At 36.9% G+C, this 18755-nt stretch overlaps 1 protein-coding gene across 1 annotated transcript; it reads left to right on the top strand.

Moving 5' to 3' along the window:
• Positions 1-5035: 5035 nt before the first annotated feature.
• Positions 5036-9329, top strand: LOC108468222 (uncharacterized). Its single transcript, XM_053032060.1, has 5 exons — positions 5036-5423; positions 5624-6324; positions 6424-6623; positions 6987-7235; positions 9218-9329. Exons 1-5 carry the CDS (start codon positions 5036-5038, stop codon positions 9327-9329), a joined length of 1650 nt encoding a protein of 549 aa, XP_052888020.1.
• Positions 9330-18755: the final 9426 nt, after the last annotated feature.

The following is an 18755-nucleotide window of genomic DNA, read 5'->3' as shown; positions in this document are numbered from 1 at the left end:
ATAGCCAAAATCAACGCTTCAAAAATATATGTTCCAACCTATACATGCCATAATTTAAGTTTACCTAATAAGATACCAAAACAGTAGATAGTGTGATGAGTTTGGCTGATAGTCCTCGAGCTTGTAGCTTGACTTCAACATCTATAAAACAGAGTAACATAAGACACAGAGTAAGCTACCATAGCTTAGTAAGTCATAAGCAAATAAACAATTTAATAATATTAACTATTCAACTAAACTAAATATAATTATATCAATACTACCATATTCAATCACAAACATATGAATTTCATTATTAATATATTTTCATACATAAAAGAAAACACTTCAAATTGAGTATCCATGTCGTCAAATTAGCATTTTAACATTTAATTTTCCAAGTCAATAAACATTATTAAAACCTAATTCACATAACCTTCAATATTTGATCTCATATATCACAACAAACTTTTTATACCTAAGCTTGATATGTGACCGAATATACATGGTCTCATATGTGCACATAGTTAGGCATCATTTCAATAATATTCAATTCACTTAGTCATAAGGCCGAATACACATAGCAATTTCCCATTGATTCAACATATGCATAATACATGACATGTAGCAAATATCGAGCTATATATTACTCTTTTACTAGTAACCAACAAGCTAATTTATACCTAGCCATTTAACTCGTTTTTACACATTCATACACAATTTACCTTTGCCCGATGAACCATTCGGAATTGGATAGGATACTCGGATAATCACATAAATCGTACAATGCCTACATCCCAGACGTAGTCTTACATGTAGCCACATATCGATGCCACTGTCCCAGACAGGGTCTTATCGTAAACACATATCAGAATCAAAAACTGATTCCATGGTCTTACTCGCACACATATATCGGAATCCTATGTCATGACATATGTATCCTAGCTATTCCTAAGGTTCATACGGGGCTTTCGGACGTCGTAACTCAATTGGAACGAATGCTCGTACATGATTACCAAGCTTATACATATTCGGCAATTGCATTTATAATATCATATATTTCAATTCAGCATCTATACTTTACATTTAATTAAAATTAAGTACGTCTATTTTCTTATAAACTTACCTCGGACAACAAAAAATCGGTACGGATCGACTAGTCGACAACTTTCATTTTTCCCCGATCCAAATCCGATTTCTTTGGTTCTTGATCTAAACATATTCAAATTAAGATCATTCAAACATATTTTCATTCAATTTAGTCCAAAACACATAAATGGGTAATTTACCATTTTACCCCTAAGATTTACAATTTTTACAATTTAGTCCCTATTACACAAAACACAAAATATGCAAAATTTTCCTATACCCATGTTTGGCCGAATCTTACCCATTACCATACAAGTCCATATATTTCATTAATTTAACATTTTAGTCCCTCAAATTATTATTTTTGCAATTAAGTCCTAATTACTCAAAATCATCAAAAACTCCAATACAAAACATGTTAATCTAAAACATATTTTTCATTTTTCATCATCAAACAACAGAAACCACAAGCTATCAACAATGGAACAACTCAAAATATTCATCAAAATAAATAATTCAAGCATGAGTTTTGTAGTACTCGAAGCAACGATATCAAAAATGCAAAAATTATCAAAAACCAAACAAAAAACGAACCTTGATTGAGCTAAATAGATGGTCGAACCCTAGCTTGTTGTTCTTCTCTTTTGTTTCGGCAATTAGGAAATGATTAATATGGTTTTCTTATTATGTTATAATATGATATATTATAACGTTTTATTTCATTTCCTATTTTAACCTTAATGAAATAATAATGGAATTATATAATATATGTCCATTACCGTCCAACTAACATGAAAGTGGGCTATTTACCACATAAAGGTTCTCACTTAAAAAGCTATTAACAAATAAGTCCCTTTTTGAAATAACCACTAAATTTTTATTTTACGTGATTAAGCCCTTTTATTTAATTGGACACCTAAACGATAAATTTAAATCACGAAAATTTCACAAATATAAATTCACACAAAATAAAAACAAAAAAAAATTTTAAAATATTTTTCTGACACAGATTTGTGGTCCCAAAACCACCATTCCTATTAGGGTCTAAATTGAGTTGTTACATGCTAGCCTAGTGGTAAGTGGCATGCAGAGTGTGCTAGTGGTCTGAGGTTCGAATCCCTAATTGTGCAAATGGAGATTATTTTTACTGTTGGCTATGGGAGGTAGTAGAGTTTGGCTGAAACACTGCAGAATGGAGTGGAGTTTGAATTGGTTATGGAGGGATTGTAGGAGGGAGTTGATGAGAGATATGATGAGAGATTTTAGGAGAAAATTGTGGGGAGATGAAGGGAAAAGAGTGGTATGCCGAATGGGGACTTTAGGCACTCTTTGTTTTCGATTTTGGTGGGTTTTGTCACTTCATTCGGTTGCTTTTCTTTGGAAAACTGATTGGTTTCTAGGGAGTGGTTGCTGTGGTTTCTTTTTGGCTGCTTTCGGGTTTGCATTTTGGAGTCTTCTCCATTGCCAATTTCTCTCTTATTTCCTCTTAAGGCATTTAGTTTTTGCTCCTAGGTTTAATCAATTCTTCTCCCTCCTCTACTTCTCTAAACCTTAGTCGTATAACCCTTTCTCTTCTCATCTCCACTCCTTCAACTTTTACCAAGCATTTCCTCTCTATTTGTTAAAACGGAATAGTTCTAACCCCCTTACTTCTACTTTTCAGTGCTCTTCACCTTCCATAATTTTGTGTTAGCTGAATACTTTCCCATTTTATGCTTCTACTTTATTTTAGTTATGATACAACCACACCTCCCGAGTTGTCGGCTGCCAATGAAGATCCTCTCGAATTGCCCGTAGGACCGATCACCCAGCTCAAGCAAAGAGATTCAAAGATGCAACAACAACCTTAGTTGATAGAGTTTGGGGTGAAACCGTTGCTGGACTTCTTGAAGGCTCTTGGACCAGCAAGCCAAGCAAACCATGCATACTCCTTCAAGCTCAAATCAGCTCAACTTCAACTTAACTTAGCTCAACGAGCTCGTTTCAGCTCATTTCATTATTGCGTTTATTATGCCGGAATAAATCATTTAAGTTGCTGTTAGTTTTATTAGTTATTTGTTTTAATAATTAATTTGTCATAATCTGGACATGTTTTAATTATGTTCTAAATTAAGTACTTAATTAATTAGGACCAATTAAATATGTCTTAACTATTACAAAGATTAATTATGTCCAAATTTAATTTATGGTGCAAGTTTTATTTATGTTGCCGAATTTAATGTGTCTAAAAGGGATTTAATTTGCTGAATTAAATGTTGTAGGTACATTACCCTTGACGGCATAGGTGCATGGATGATTTAAAATTGGTGTCTTGATCTTTGGTGTTCCCTAAGTGACCATTCAGCCAAACCTTACAACTCTTCAAGAAGACTGATTGGTGCCCAAGACAAATTAAGGCTGTTCACACCCACTGATTATTCCTTTCACACCAAGGGCTGTTCGGTTTTGTTTGTTCACACATGTGTGGCTGTTCAAATCGGTTTGTTCACATTCTAAGACTATTGAAGTGCTCTAGACAGCTCCTTAATCACATGAACATTCGGTTGAATCAAGCAAGAAGATTAATTCCAAATTCAAGCATTTGGCGAACCTATTGATGGCATTTCAGCTCCCAAACAATTCATTAAATTTTTCTATTGAATCAAGGCATCTAGAAGCTGCCCTTACCGTTCTCCATGCACAAGAAACTTCAAGGAAGCTTCATAAAAATTCTGAATTTTCGAAACCATTTAGCTACCTCAAGAGCCTATTCGGCTATCCCTTTCATTCACTATAAATTGTGGCTTGTGTTACTTTGTAAAGAACTTTTGGACTTTTGTTAATGTTATGCTGCCAAATTTGTTAGGCAAAACTTTTCTCAAATTTCGTTCAAAGATTCAATTGGCTTCCTAGCGTTCTAGTGTGTCACCGCTGCTCTTTGTCGAAACCGAACTTATCACTACTCGTAGTGTGGTGTTCAAACATACCGAGGTTCCTATCTTGTTAGATAGTGGGTCAAGGTTTTTCCTTTACCAATTCCAAACCGAACTAAAAGAGCTTATAAACAACGGGTCGATACCAAATCGGTATTGGTTCTTGTTTGCACTTTTGTTCAACCCCATTCTCCATTTACCTAATTGAACCAATTCCTTCATCCATACCTATTCGGACTCCAAACCCGAATTTTCAAACTCTTCTTACCTATTCTAATCCGAACCCAAAACCAATACCCTTCTTTCCTTCATCTGACCTTTTCAATTAAACCTAACGTAACTTCTTGTTGACGATCGGGCACACTAATACGACTCGACTCTTCCGAGGCGGTTCGTATCATCTGGTATCAGAGCTACTTAAAACGAGAAGCTTAGACGTTTGAAGCGGAGCATTCCCGAGGTAGGGTCAGAAAAAAAAAATTCGTATACCGAAGTTTTCTCATTTTGATTGGTTTGTTGCTGTTATTATAAAAACAAAAATTCACGCAGCCGGAGAGAAAAAAAATCGTGTACAAAAGTGCTTCTATTGTATTTAGTTTGCTGATATAGTACAAAAAAAAAGTTATACAAGTTTGAAAAAAAAAATTCCGAAAAAAAAATTCAAAAAAAAAAGTGATTTATGCAATTCAATTGTTAGTTGATCGTCAAGCTTTGAGTTGATATAGTTTGCGATCCATCTTCTATCCTACTCTTCCTAATACGCCACACTTTTAACCCAATTCCCTATTCTTTCAGCCTACCCGAAACCGAATACATCAATCACTTGTTACCCCTTTTGAACCGACCACCTAGACCAAGGACTAAGCCTTAACGAATCTGCTTACGAAATCACGAGAAAAGGTTAAGAGAGGTAAAAGGCACGAGAGTTGTAAGTGCAATAGAGTGGAGGTAAAAGCCTAATTTCGAGTGCAAACACGAGTGTGAGAGAAACAACTTCTTTTCCTTTTCGAGAGATTGTGAGCTTTTGTGGTGAGGTTTACTTTAATAACGTTTTAATGTCACAAGAGTCAGATCGCAACGTGGAAGATCGTCCGGCAAGACAACCCATTCTCAACGTCCCCGACTTAAACATGCAAGCCTTATTACGAGAAATGGAGCGACTCCTAGATCGAAGGCTCAATCCCATCGAAGACCGTTTGTTCCAAGTTGAAGTGAATGGCCAACGTGAAAGAGCACCCGAGGGGGTTAGACCAAGACGGGAGAGACCAAATCAGAACCGGGGAAGACGAAGGGTCCAAGACGATGAAGCAAATGACCTTAGTGATCTTGAAAGTGAACAAGAGTCTAATGCTAGTGATCGACGTAGGCAACACCGACAACGAGATCGAAGACGCGACGATGATGATCTCAAGAACATTAAACTGACTATTCCACCGTTTCAAGGTAGATCGGATCCGGAGGCCTATCTTGAGTGGGAAAGAAAGATAGAGTTGGTGTTCGATTGTCACAATTACTCTGAGAATAAAAAGGTGAAACTAGCCGCAATAGAGTTTTCGGACTACGCCATGATTTGGTGGGAACAACTAACCACTAGTCGGAGGCGTAACGGTGAACGTCCTATCTCTACATGGACCGAAATGAAGGCGGTGATGAGGCGACGATTTATCCTGCGTACTACCACCGGAGTTGCACCAAAACTCAAAATCTCACACAAGGGTCCAAAAGTGTTGAGGATTACTACAAAGAGATGGAAATCGCGATGATTCGAAGGATGTCCAAGAAGATCCCGAAGCAACGATGGCGAGATTCTGGTGGTCTAAATCGAGATATAGCAAACGTGGTGGAATTACAACACTATATTGAAGTGGTTGATATGGTCCATATGGCCATCAAGGTAGAAAGACAACTCAAGAGAAAAGGCCCAAGTCGAGGGTTTCCACTTCCAACCCTTCAAGGTGGAGCCAAGGATCAAGCAAAGGACCCGCCAATCCTCGAGGGAAGGAGACCACGGTACCTCCAAAACCAACAAGCCCATCGCGAAATGAACAAAGGCAAAGCACCCGAATCGTCATACAATCGAAATCGGGATATTAAGTGTTTTAAGTGTCTCGAAAGAGGCCACATAGCAAGCCAATGCCCAAATCGAAGGACCATGGTATTGCGAGCCGATGGCAAGATCGAAATAGAGGATGAGGAGGAGAAAGAATCTGAATCAGCTTCTGAAGTCGAGGAGGACGTGGAACAACCCATGGAAGGAGAACTACTTGTTGTAAAACGAAGTCTAAGTCTCCAAGGCGCGGAGAATGATCTCCAACGAGAGAATATCTTCCACACTCGGTGCCAAGTTGGAGGCAAAGTCTGTAGCGTCATTATCGACGGAGGCAGCTGTACCAATGTAGCAAGTACCATGATGGTTGAAAGACTTGGTTTACCTACTACCAAGCATCCGAGCCCCTACAAACTACAATGGCTCAATGACGGAGGAGAGCTTAAGGTAACAAAGCAAGTACTTGTCTCTTTCAACATCGACAAGTATTCGGATGAAGTTCTTTGTGACGTCGTACCGATGCATGCGGGGCATTTGCTACTTGGCCGACCGTGGCAGTTTGATAGACGAGTTCAACACGACGGGTATGCCAACCGGTATACATTCAAATTCATGGGAAAGAATGTGACGTTGGCGCCATTGACTCCCAAACAAGTGTATGAAGACCAAATCAAGCTAAAAGCTTCTATTGAGCAAATGAGAGAAAAACAAAAAGAAAGTTGTAAAAAAATAAAAGAAGAGAAAATAAGAAAAGAAAACAAAAGAGAGTGACAAGAAAAATATCCAAGAAAAAGAAGAAAAGAAAAGAAAATCGAGAAAATGAGTGTTTTTGCAAGAGTTAGTGATGTGAGGAAGGCTTTGGTGATGAATCGAACTGTTCTTGTACTTTTGTACAAGGAAGCATTAATTTCTACTAACGATTTACGATACCCTACCCTCCTATTTTGTCTTTGTTGCAGGATTTCCAAGACGTTTTTTGGAAGAAACCCGAGTGGTCTTCCACCACTTCGTGGAATCGAGCATCAAATTGATTTCATGCCGGGAGCGGTTATTCCAAATCGACCTGCTTACCGAGCCAATCCGGAGGAGACCAAGGAGTTGCAAAGACAAGTCAATGAGCTAATGGAAAAAGGCTACATTCGCGAGAGCCTAAGTCCCTGTGCTGTTCCCGTATTATTGGTACCGAAAAAAGACGGAACATGGCACATGTGCGTGGATTGCCGAGCCGTTAACAAGATAACAATCAAATACCGTCATCCCATTCCTTCCTTAGATGACATGTTAGATGAGCTTAGTGGGGCCAAAGTGTTCTCAAAAATCGATTTGAAGAGTGGCTACCACCAAATTCGGATGCGAGAAGGAGACGAATGGAAAATAGCATTCAAGACCAAGCACGGACTATATGAATGGCTGGTTATGCCTTTTGGCCTTACCAATGCTCCAAGTACGTTCATGAGACTAATGAACCATGTCTTAAGGCCTTTCATCGGTAAGTTTTGTGTGGTATATTTGACGATATATTGATTTACAACAAATCTATGGAAGAACATGTAAGTCATCTCAAATCTGCTTTTAGAAGTTTTGCGAAAAGAGACCTTATATGCTAATTTAAAGAAATGTTCTTTTGTTCTAACAAAACTGTTTTCTAGGATTTGTAGTTAGTGCGGATGGTCTTGAGGTAGACCAAGAGAAGATTAAGGCCATACGAGATTGGCCAAGGCCTCACGAGCGTTACGCAAGTTCGAAGTTTCCATGGCCTAGCAAGTTTCTACCGACGATTCGTTTGAATTTTAGCACAATTCTTTGCTCCACTTACGAGTGTTATTAAGAAAATTCTTCTTTTATTTGGAACGATGAACAAGAGAAATCATTTATAAAAATCAAAGATTGTCTCACTAACGCTCCTTTGCTTGCCCTTCCAGTTTCTCGAAGACTTTTGAGATCGAGTGCGATGCTTGGGCATTGGAATCGGGTAGTGTTGACACAAGACGGACGTCCTGTGGCTTACTTTAGTGAAAAACTCAATGGAGCCGTACTCAACTATCCGTGTATGATAAAGAGATGTACGCGCTCATACGAGCCCTTGAGACATGGCAACATTACTTGTGGCCTAAGGAATTCGTTATTCATTCCGATCATGAAGCCTTGAAGCACATCAAAGGCCAACATAAGTTGAACCGACGCCACGCCAAGTAGGTTGAATACCTTGAGTCGTTTCCGTATGTCATCAAATATAAGAAAGGTAAAGATAATATTGTGGCTGATGCGCTTTCAAGAAGGTATACTGTTATCATATTTGGATTCTAAGATTCTTGGTTTTACATTATTAAAAGATTCCTATGTAAACGATTCCGATTTTGGAGAGATATTTGTTTTTTGCGAGAAAGGTCCTTTTGAAAATTTTTATAGGTACGAGGGCTATCTTTTCCGAGAAGGTAAACTATGCATTCCTTGTGGATCTGTTCGAGACCTATTAGTGCATGAGGCGCATAGTGGCGGGCTTATAGGACACTTCGGAGTCAATAAGACACTAGCCACTCTCCATGAACCTTTTTATTGGCCGCGGATGCGAAAAGATGTGGAGCGAGTTTGCGAAAGGTGTATAGCCTGCAAAAAGGCTAAATCAAAGGTTCAACCCCATGGCTTGTACACACCATTGCCCATTCCTGAAGCACCGTGGATTGACATCTCCATGGATTTTGTTCTCGGACTTCCGCGCACAAAAACGGGGAAGGATTCTATTTTGTTGTTGTTGATAGATTTTCAAAATGTCTCATTTTATTGCTCGTACTAAGATCGACGATGTCGTTCATGTTGCGAACTTGTTTTTAGGGATATTGTTAGACTACATGGCATTCCTCGTACGATCGTGTCGGACCGAGATGCAAAATTTTAAGTCACTTTTGGAGGTCTTTGTGGGTAAATTAGGGACCAAACTTACATTTCGACCACCGCCACCCCCAAACCGATGGCCAAACGGAAGTTGTCAATAGAGTTCTATCTACTTTACTTGGGCCATCGTTCGAAGAATTTGAAGACGGGGAGGACTGTCTACCCCATATTGAGTTTATGTATAATCGTTCTGTCCATTCTGCGACTAAATTCTCCCCATATGAAATTGTTTACGGTTTTAATCCCTTGACTCCTTTAGATCTATTGCCTTTACCTCTTGATCGGTTTGTCCATGTAGATGCGAAGAAAAGGAAGATTTTGTCAAGGATTTACACAACAAGGTGCGGGCCAATATTGAGGCTAGGATCGAGTCCTATGTGCGTAATGCTAACAAAGGTCAAAAGCAGTAGTTTTGAACCCGGAAATTGGGTGTGGGTTCATATGCGAAAAGAAAGGTTTCCGCTCGTAAAGTCGAAGTTATTGCCGAGAGGAGATGGGCGTTTCAAGTTTTGGAACGAATAAGCGATAATTCTTATAAACTTGATCTCCCGGTGAGTACAATGTAAGTGCTACCTTTAATGTAGCTGATCTCTCTTTCTATGATATAGGTGACGATTTGGGGCAAATCGCTCAAGAGAGGGGGAATGATACAACCACACCTCCCGAGTTGTCGGTTGCCAATGAAGATCCTCTCGAATTGCCCGTAGGACCGATCACCCGAGCTCGAGCAAAGAGATTCAAAGATGCAACAACAACCTTAGTTGATAGAGTTTGGGGTGAAACCGTTCTTGGACTTCTTGAAAGCTCTTGGACCAGCAAACCATGCATACTCCTTCAAGCTCAAATCAGCTCAACTTCAACTTAACTTAGCTCAACGAGCTCGTTTCACTCATTTCATTATTGCGTTTATTATCTTGGAATAAATCATTTAAGTTCTTTGTTAGTTTTATTAGTTATTTATTTTAATAATTAATTTGTCATAATCGGACATGTTTTAATTATGTTCTAAATTAAGTACTTAATTAATTAGGACCAATTAAATATGTCTTAACTATTACAAAGATTAATTATGTCCACCCTAATTTATGGTGCAAGTTTTATTTATGTTGTCGAATTTAATGTGTCTAAAAGGGATTTAATTTGCTAAATTAAATGTTGTAGGTACATTACCCTTGGACTGCATAGGTGCATGGATGATTTAAAATTGGTGTGCTGACCTTTGGTGTTCCCTAAGTGACCATTCAGCCAAACCTTACAACTCTTCAAGAAGACCGATTGGTGCCCAAGACAAATTAAGGCTTGTTCACACCCACCGATTATTCCTTTCACACCAAGGGCTGTTCGATTTTGTTTGTTCACACATGTGTGGCTGTTCAAATCGGTTTGTTCACATTCTAAGACTATTGAAGTGCTCTAGACAGCTCCTTAATCAATGAACATTCTTTGAATCAAGCAAAGCATTAATTCTAAATTCAAGCATTTGGCGAACCTATTGATGGCATTTCAGCTCCCAAACAATTCATTCAATTTTTCTATTGAATCAAGGCATCTAGAAGCTGCCCTTACCATTCTCCATGCACAAGAAACTTCAAGGAAGCTTCATCAAAATTCTGGAATTTTCGAAACCATTTAGCTACCTCAAGAGCCTATTCGCTATCCCTTGCATTCACTATAAATTGTGGCTTGTGTTACTTTGTAAAGAACTTTTTGGACTTTTGTTAATGTTATGCTGCCAAATTTGTTAGGCAAAAACTTTTCTCAAATTTCGTTCAAAGATTCGATTGGCTTCCTAGCGTTCTAGTGTGTCAGCCGTTGCTCTTTGTCGAAACCGAACTTATCACTACTCGTAGTGTGGCGTTCAAACATACCGAGGTTCCTATCTTGTTAGATAGTGGGTCGAGGTTTTTCCTTTACCAATTCCAAACCGAACTAAAAGAGCTTATAAACAACGGGTCGATACCAAATCGGTATTGGTTCTTGTTTGCACTTTTTGTTCAACCCCATTTCTCTATTTACCTAATTGTACCAATTCCTTCATCCATACCTATACGGACTCCAAACCCGAATTTTCAAACTCTTCTTACCTATTCTAATCCAAACCCAAAACCAATACCCTTCTTTCCTTCATCTGACCTTTTCAATTAAACCTAACGTAACTTCTTGTTGACGATCGGGCACACTAATACGACTCAACTCTTCCGAGGCGGTTCGTATCAAGTTAGTAAAGGTTCCCCGACGAATTAGTAAGTGCTCCTGTTTCCTCTTATTTCTTCTCTGCCTATGTGATTTCTCTTCTAGCAACTTATGATCTGCTAAATCATTTAAAGAAGTGTGGATTCTATTGTGGAGGCTTAGGACAATTACTCTTCTCTTTGCAAGTGGTCTATCAACTTTTGGGGTAAGTGTTTTAAGTGCGATGTATTTCATATTGGATTTTAAATACTTATCAATCGATCGAACGTTTCTTATGAAGGTTAGAGTTTTGGAGCTATATGTGGGTGTTATGTCAGTAGGGTTTTGCGATTGTTGGATTGGTAAGTGTTAGTGAATCGATCGAATCCTTTTCGATATTGTGGTTTGGAATAACGATGAATATAGGCTAATAAGGGGATGTGGTTGACCATAGGTTCTCGATCTCAAAAGTGGTTCAGCTACGACATCACAACAAATGTGTAACCACTATCCCTAATCGTAAATCGGCAAAAGCTGAAATAGGTGACCATCAACACTACACGAGCTTGTAGGCCCCACATGAAAGTATGGATAATATTGGGCCAGGCTGTGTAGTACACACGGCCAAGGCCATTTTTGGGCTTCATGGGCCACACGGGCGTGTGAGCCCACATGGGCCGTATTATGGCCTTGGGCCATTTTCACTGTTTGTTTGTTAAGGTTGCACGGGTTGCCCGAGACGATTGTGACCTTTTTTTGTTGGGTCGATAAGCATACTTGAACCCTTATATGATAAAATGATGATTTTCCCTTATGTGATAAAATGATAAAAATACCCTCAAAAGGTAAAATGACCGAAATACCCCCATAGGGTAGAATGACCGAAATACCCCTATATGGTAAAATGACTATAATACCCTGGTAAGGTAAAATGACAAATTTGTTCTATGATGTGTATGACTATATTTGAGCATGCCATGTTATATGTATGTTGCATCCATGTATAATATTATGTTGCATTGCATGGGGTGGGATATATGATTTTGGAGAAAGTGTACTGTACTAATATGGTCGCATGTGTCACTCAAGACGACTATGGACCTACTGATGGCTTTAAGCCTACTATACTAGCAGTTTTGCTACAATACTATTTTAATGCCGCAACCAGTGCTACTTGGTGTGTATGGCTGGGTGGGTCGATTTTGTCCCCGCATGGTGTGTAGGGTTGGTATAGAGATGGTGTGTAGAGGCTGGATTGGGTAGGATTTCTGCTTCCATACTACACTGATTACTATTACTGCATTGATCATGGTTACTGCACTGATTTCTATTACTGAAATGGGCTAAGGCCCAGACTGCTACTGTTACAGATATGAGCTTAGGCCCAGAATGTATTCGCTCTTTGCATGTCTATCTTTGTGTTATTATGGGATTACACACTGAGTTTTCGTAAACTCACCCAATTGTATTAATTGTACAGGTAATCCTTGGGCTGATCGGTGCTGCGAGGGACTCAGAGGTGGACACACAATAGCTTACACTTCCGAATTTATCTTTTAATTTATAAGTAGTTTTATTTGTGTGTTTTTATGTAAAAGGCTTCTTTAATTTTTATTCTTTAATTTGAGCTTTTATTATTTTATTATGATTTATACCTACTAGTGGTAGGATGCGGGTTTTCAAAAGATATGCATGATTTACCAAAATACCACGAATATGCAAAACCGTTTTAGAAGCTTCCGTGATAAATGAGATTTTGGAATTAATAACGTTTTAAAGTAAATACTTTTTTATAGTGATGCAAGTTTTAAAATTATTTTCTAGATCACACAAAGAGGCTAAATAAACATTGGGCTTTTCAAACGTTATCACATTTTACGAAAAACACTTCAATGTGACATCGCCAGATTTGGCCATAACGTCTAGGCCGGGTTTGGGGTGTTACATCACAATTATCATAGCATCATAATCATACATCAGTGCAAAGTCCCTTACATAGGTCAACGAGACCTTAAACATGCTTTAGAAAGCGGTCGGGACTAAACCAAGCTCATATACAATTTTTCAAAACTTAAACAGTTTTCAAAGTTATAGAGGTCACATACCCGTGTGTCTAGGCCGTGGCAAAATAGGTCATACATACTGACTTGTCCACACGGCTATAAGACACGCCCGTGTACCAGGCCATGTGAAAATTAAGGAGGCTACTGACTTGGGTCACGCAGCCAGTTACACGCTCGTGTATCTAGACCGTGCTTGAAACTGACTTGGCCATACGGCCTAGCACATGCCCGTGTGGTCTGCTCAAGCTCATTTCGAAATGGCCCTCAAGCAACATGGGGGCGGCTGAAACAAATGCCCGTGTCCCTGCCCGTGTGGGCAAAAATAGGCCATTTACAAGGCCATAATGCCACCTATTTTTGGATCCTTCCTACAAGCATCAAACCACAACATTTTATACCAAATTCTCATCCAACTTACAACTATAACATACATCATTCATGCCATTTCATCAACTACAAATTTCATGTTTTACATTCATACCAAATCATACCATTTCTTAGGCTATAATCATATCAAAACATATTTTTCATAACCTTATACACTTCATTCAATCTCATACCATGAACTTACCTATTCTTCAAATAAGCTCATACCATAAATTTACCAAATTGACTATTGCTATAGACCATTCAAAAACACATCATATTGACAATATTGCAACCCATACTTCATACCAAAAACTCATTCATGTAACAACCAAAACCAAGCCAAATCACATGGCTGGATATACACATTGCCAAACATATTCAAAGATTTCTAGCCTATACATGCCATACTTAAATATATACATTTTCAAAAGGTACCAAAATAGAGTTCGATAGTGTGGTGAAAATCCTCAATGATCCCTGAGCTACCAGTAGCTTCAATATCTATAAAACAATGCAAACACACACAAAGTAAGCTTTCAAAAGCTTAGTAAACCATGTACAAATAAACTTATCACAAACCACAACTATAAACAAATCATTTGTATGAACCATTGCATAATTCAATGTCAAGTTTAGATTTCTCATTTAGCTCAAATACTCATAACCATTTGCTCATATGTATGTCACATTTCCATATAGTACTATCATATTGCCAAACTATAAGTTCCAACACAAACTAGCCATATCACATGGCTAAATATATACATCACAAAACATAATCCCACAACTTTTAGCCTATACATGCCATACTTTAATATATAAATTTTCAAAGTACCAAAATATGGTTCAATAGTGTGGTGACGATCCTCAACGATCCTCGATGATCCTCGAGCTCACGTAGCTTCAATATCTATTAAACAATGCAAACACACACAAGTAAGCTTTCAAAAAATTAGTTAGCCATATACAATTAAATTTATCATTTAAAGCATATAAACATCATCAACTTACTTATACTTTGAAGCCAAATACCAACACAAACCTCATATTCATATACTTGGATCATAGATCATCATTTGCACATATACTTACCTTTCATTTTCAAATATAGTACACAATTCGAGCATACCTGAATCGGATACATATTCATTTATTCATTCATTTTCTCGGAATACCCGTTGAACCGTTCAAAAATGTAAGGATACGCGAATAGCTCAGAGAACATATACAATGCCAACGTCCTAGACGTGGTCTTACATGTAATCAAACATCGATGCCATTGTCCCAGACAAGGTCTTACATGAACTCAAATACGATGCCGATGTCCCAGACATAGTCTTAAATGTAAAACAAAAGTTGATGCCAATGTCCCAAACGTGGTCTTACACGAAATCACATAACGGAATCCTATGTCATGACATACGTATCCTAACTATTCCTAGGGTTCGTACGAGGCTTTTCAAACATCAAAACTTTGTCAATTCTTTCTCGAATAGCACATTTTGAGCTTGAATTTTTATTCATCACAATTCAATATCATATAAACAATAAAAATTCAATTTAAACACGTTTATTGTATATTGACTTACATCGTACGAATTTGGATGAATGAAATTGATTACTCGACAACTTTCAACTTTCCTCGATCTAACTCCGTTTTCTTTAATTCATGATCTAAATAAATTCAAATTTAACTTATTCAATCACAAACAATCCATAGATACATAATTAGGGCAATTTGCAAACGAGCCATCACATTTTCACATTTTGATACTTTAGTCCCTAATTCACAAAATCACAGAATACACATAATTTGCATATAATGCTTACCCGAATTCTCCTATCACTCATACAAGTCCACACATTTCATTTATTTCACATTTTAGTCCCTCAATTTACAAATTTCACAATTTAGCCCATTTAACTCAAAATCATCAAAAATCCAAAGATAAAACATATAAACCCAACATCAAACTTTCATATTTCATCATATAACAACATAAAGCTCATGAATTTATCCATGGCACATTTCAATTCATCATCAAAATTAGAAATTAAGGCATGGGCTTAGTAAAACACAAAGCAACGATTATAAAAACGTAAAAATTATCAAAAACAGATCAAAACACATACCTAATTTCAAATTCAAATGTCGAAACCCTAAAACAAGAATATGGTTTCTTCTTTCTTTGTGAATTCGGCAAAATGGATAATAATGTGACCAAAATTATGTTTTGTTTTATTAATATATGTTTAATAAACCATTTACCAAATTACCCTTTTATAAACCATTATAAATTCATATATATATTAAGGCCATAAATGTCCATCATCCATGTGAATGGCTTAATATCCACACCTCTCATTGACAAAGACAAATCAAATAATCACTTTTACAAACAGCAGGAAACTTTTACCTTTTATGCCATTAGGTCCTTTTTATCAAATTGAGCACCACAAATGATCAAATTTTCATACGAAACTTTCATACATGCTATTTCACATATCATAAGGATGGAAAATAATATTTAAATATTTTTCTAACTCGGATTTGTGGTCCCAAAACCACTGTTCCGACTAGGGTCAAAACCGAACTGTTACATGACTATTACTATAGACCATTCAAAACCACATCACATTAACAATATTACAACACATAATTCATACCAAAAACTCATTCATATACACAACCAAAACCAAGCCAAATCACATGGCTAGATATACATATTGTTAAACATATTCAAAGATTTCTAGCCTATACATGCCATACTTAAATATATACATTTTCAAAAGGTACCAAAATAGAGTTCGATAGTGTGGTGATAATCCTCGATGATCCCCAAGCTCCCAGTAGTTTCGATATCTATAAAATAATGCAACCACACACAAAGTAAGCTTTCGAAAGCTTAGTAAGCCATATACAAATAAACTTATGGCAAACCACAACTATAAATAAATCATTTTTATGAATCATAGCATAATTTAATGTCAAGTTCAGATTTCTCATTTAGCTTAAATACTCATAACCATTTGCTCATATGTACATCACATTTCCATAGAATACAATCATATTGCACAGGAGCAAGCACATTACTCTCGACATCGTCAGCTACGGCTCATTTGGGATCCATTTACTATATAAAAACACATTTTCATTGTCAAGATTCATCACAGTATCGCAATTCATAAATATGGCATGTATAACTAGACTCACATATGCTACATTAGTCCTAAAATTGACTAAACTGTAGCTCTGATACGAACCAAATGTAACACCCCTAACCGGTATGTAACACCCCTTACCCGTATCCGTCACCGAAACAGGGTACGAGGTATTACCGAATCATAGTACATACCATTAAATAAAACCAAGACAAAAATATGGCATACAATTAGATCATGAATCATTATAACATATGCCTTTAATAATATTAGCCAATTTCAAAGGCTTCGTACAAAATAATCGGTCAAATACTATACTTAATATTTAAAACCTAGACAATTATGACACGTAACAAAATAACTAAGTCTACTATACATGCCATAATTCAAAATGTTTAGTTCAAATACCCAAAAATATTGACAGTGCAGGCAAATCTTCAACGATCCTTGACTCCTGTGCAAGCTGGACGACAATATAAGACAAAAGAGAGAAAAGAAGGTAAGCTTATAGCTTAGTAAGCAAGTATGTAAATAATGAATAAAGAATCTAATATGTTTACACAATAACTTAAGTGTATCTACTTTTAATTTCACCATTTACTCCACTTTGGTCAAGCTATCTCTACTGCTTCATACTCACTAAATAAATCATAACTCGAGTTATAAAACTCTAAATTCAAATCCGTAAAATTTTCCTGAAACTAGACTCATATTACTTCTTACTAAATTTTTTATAGAATTTCTGGTCCAGCCAATTAGTACAGTTTATTAGTTAAAATTTCCCCTATTATACAGCTTGACTGATCTGACCTCTGTTCACTACGAATTGAATTTCTCCCAGTACACAATTCAAACAGCCATGAAATTTGTTTCATTTAAAACTACACTCAATAAGTAATCTATACATATAAACTATATTTCTTAATTAGTTTTGTACAATTTTTAATGATTTTCAAAGTTAGAACAGGGGATCACATAGTCATTCTGAGCAAGTCTCACACAAATATAAATATCTCAAAATATAGAGTTCCTTTACTTTCTCTGTTTCTTTCACATGAAAATAGACTCATTAAGATTTAAAGTCATATCTCATTCAGCCTCTAATTAAATTCATACTATTGTTGGTGATTTTTCAAATTCACATCACTGCAACTGTCCAAAATAGTATTATTACTAATTCACTCTTTCACACTTTCTTTGTATTTATCTCATTTAGCATACATATCAGAATTCCCTTTCACCACATTTCATACATCACAAGTGTAGGTTCATGATTACAATGTCACTATAAAATCATCTCGTTGAACAATTCGGATCAATCCTCGATACTTGGTGGTTTCAGCACACAGCTCCACCACCATATTTCATATAATTCGGCTCTCTTGTACACATGGTGAACACTTAGTACCACCCATGTGACCTAGCCAATTTATCTCATAGCTCTTTTGTCTACATGGTGTCCTTCACTTGGAATCACACATGTGACCTAGCTACATTTATCCTCTCCCGTAGCTGTCTTGTCTACATGGGATACATCCCGTATCACACATGTGACCTAGCTACTACATAGTATCTCGTAGCTCTCTTGTACACATGATGTGCACTCAGCACCGTACATGTACCTAGCTACATTTCATCTATATTATTCAATCTTTCCGAAAGTTCAACCGGGATTTCTCTCACTATTACTTATTTTCATTCTTCGAATAGTCGATTTATGATTCAAAATCAACTAAAATATATAAAATAGGCTAAACTACAAAAATGTAAATGAAGTTAATGTATTATTTACATGCAAACTTACCTCGATGCAAAATATGGAAATTTTTCAATTTAGTCCAAAACCTTTTCCTTCCCCCGTTCGAGGTCGATTCCACGCCTTTCTTGATCTATAACAACACATTTAGATCATTTAACACTCATACTATTTATTTAAATCCAAAAATCACATTATGCAAAAATTACATTTTTGCCCCTAACTTTTACAAAATTATGATTTTGCCCCTAGGCTCGGAAATTTAATTTCAGCCCTTTTTCTTATGTTTTATGAAATGCTGAACATTTTTCTCT

The sequence above is a fragment of the Gossypium arboreum genome, chromosome 8 (genome assembly GCF_025698485.1).
Source record: "Gossypium arboreum isolate Shixiya-1 chromosome 8, ASM2569848v2, whole genome shotgun sequence".
NCBI lineage: Eukaryota > Viridiplantae > Streptophyta > Magnoliopsida > Malvales > Malvaceae > Gossypium > Gossypium arboreum.
The sequence above is the reverse complement of the archived record's forward strand: the minus strand, read 5'-3'. Positions and strand labels throughout refer to the sequence as shown.

What these genes read in the sequence shown, in the direction of transcription:
- LOC108468222 (XM_053032060.1), top strand. Translation starts at nt 5,036, where the DNA reads ATGTCACAAGAGTCAGATCGCAACGTGGAAGATCGTCCGGCAAGACAA. An exon ending in GACTATTCCACCGTTTCAAG is followed by an intron (nt 5,424 to 5,623) that starts GTAGATCGGATC and finishes ACCGAAATGAAG; the next exon opens with GCGGTGATGAGGCGACGATT. An exon ending in AAAGACGGAACATGGCACAT is followed by an intron (nt 7,236 to 9,217) that starts GTGCGTGGATTG and finishes TTGTCCATGTAG; the next exon opens with ATGCGAAGAAAAGGAAGATT.